This window comes from Trichinella spiralis (assembly GCF_000181795.1).
Source record: "Trichinella spiralis strain ISS 195 chromosome Unknown Scfld4618, whole genome shotgun sequence".
Classification (NCBI taxonomy): Eukaryota; Metazoa; Nematoda; class Enoplea; order Trichinellida; family Trichinellidae; genus Trichinella; species Trichinella spiralis.
Window position 1 is genome coordinate 1 of NW_003531557.1, and position 810 is coordinate 810.

General features: G+C 39.6%; 1 protein-coding gene across 1 annotated transcript; it reads left to right on the forward strand.

Annotated features, from left to right (window-relative positions):
- The first annotated feature begins 265 nt into the window (after positions 1 to 265).
- Positions 266 to 612, forward strand: Tsp_15983 (putative ribosome-binding factor A). Its single transcript, XM_003367232.1, has 2 exons — positions 266 to 345; positions 372 to 612. Exons 1-2 carry the CDS (start codon positions 266 to 268, stop codon positions 610 to 612), a joined length of 321 nt encoding a protein of 106 aa, XP_003367280.1.
- Positions 613 to 810: the final 198 nt, after the last annotated feature.

Genomic DNA, 810 nt, shown 5'->3' on the forward strand with positions numbered 1-810 from the left:
TTAAAAATTCTTACCGGTGAGCAGTATCCCGATGAAGATGCTTGGAGACAGTATTCTACACAATAGGAGCTCTAACGAATTCCGCACGAGCCCTTTGGAACATAGAGGGAAAAGTTGACAAGAAGCTGTGATTAGGGCCACATATTAAATTCGGCCAAAGGAAAATAAGAAGATAAATACCAATTCCGACCGGTTTTTTTAATTCAGCGAGCCATGCAGACCATGGGATTGAAATGATTAATAAGTCAGTTGCGATTAAACACGAATGGTACTTTTGCGGGAAAAGGGCGACATTCAAGTATTAATTGCCCCGCGAGTAACATCTCATGTAATAACTGTGGGAAAGTAGGTAATTTCGCAGAAGTATACAGAAGCGCCTCCAAACGAACCGCTTCTGTTTCGGTTACATCGTTAATCAGCTCTTCTACTTTGTCAACGGCTAATGAATTTAAAAATGCCATAGTAGAAGCTACAATCAACGGGACCAACATTACAGCTATGAGCGACATTGGCAGCTCTATAAGCTTTATTGATGAGCGATTATGCAAAACCTTGCAGCTGAAACTAATGCCAGTTGAGGGAAAATTTTTTATGGATTCGACTTCATTATAATCAAGAGTCACAGGCTATACCATGGCAGACATTGAATTACACGGCTTTCAATGTTCCAGTTCCAACTGCACATCTTACCGAATGCCTATACTGACGTCAAATCAGACAAGATATATTACAACTACACTATAACTAGAAAACGTTTAATGAAAGACCAAAAGATCCCTTAGCCATCAGTGGAATAGCGTTAAACAAAAT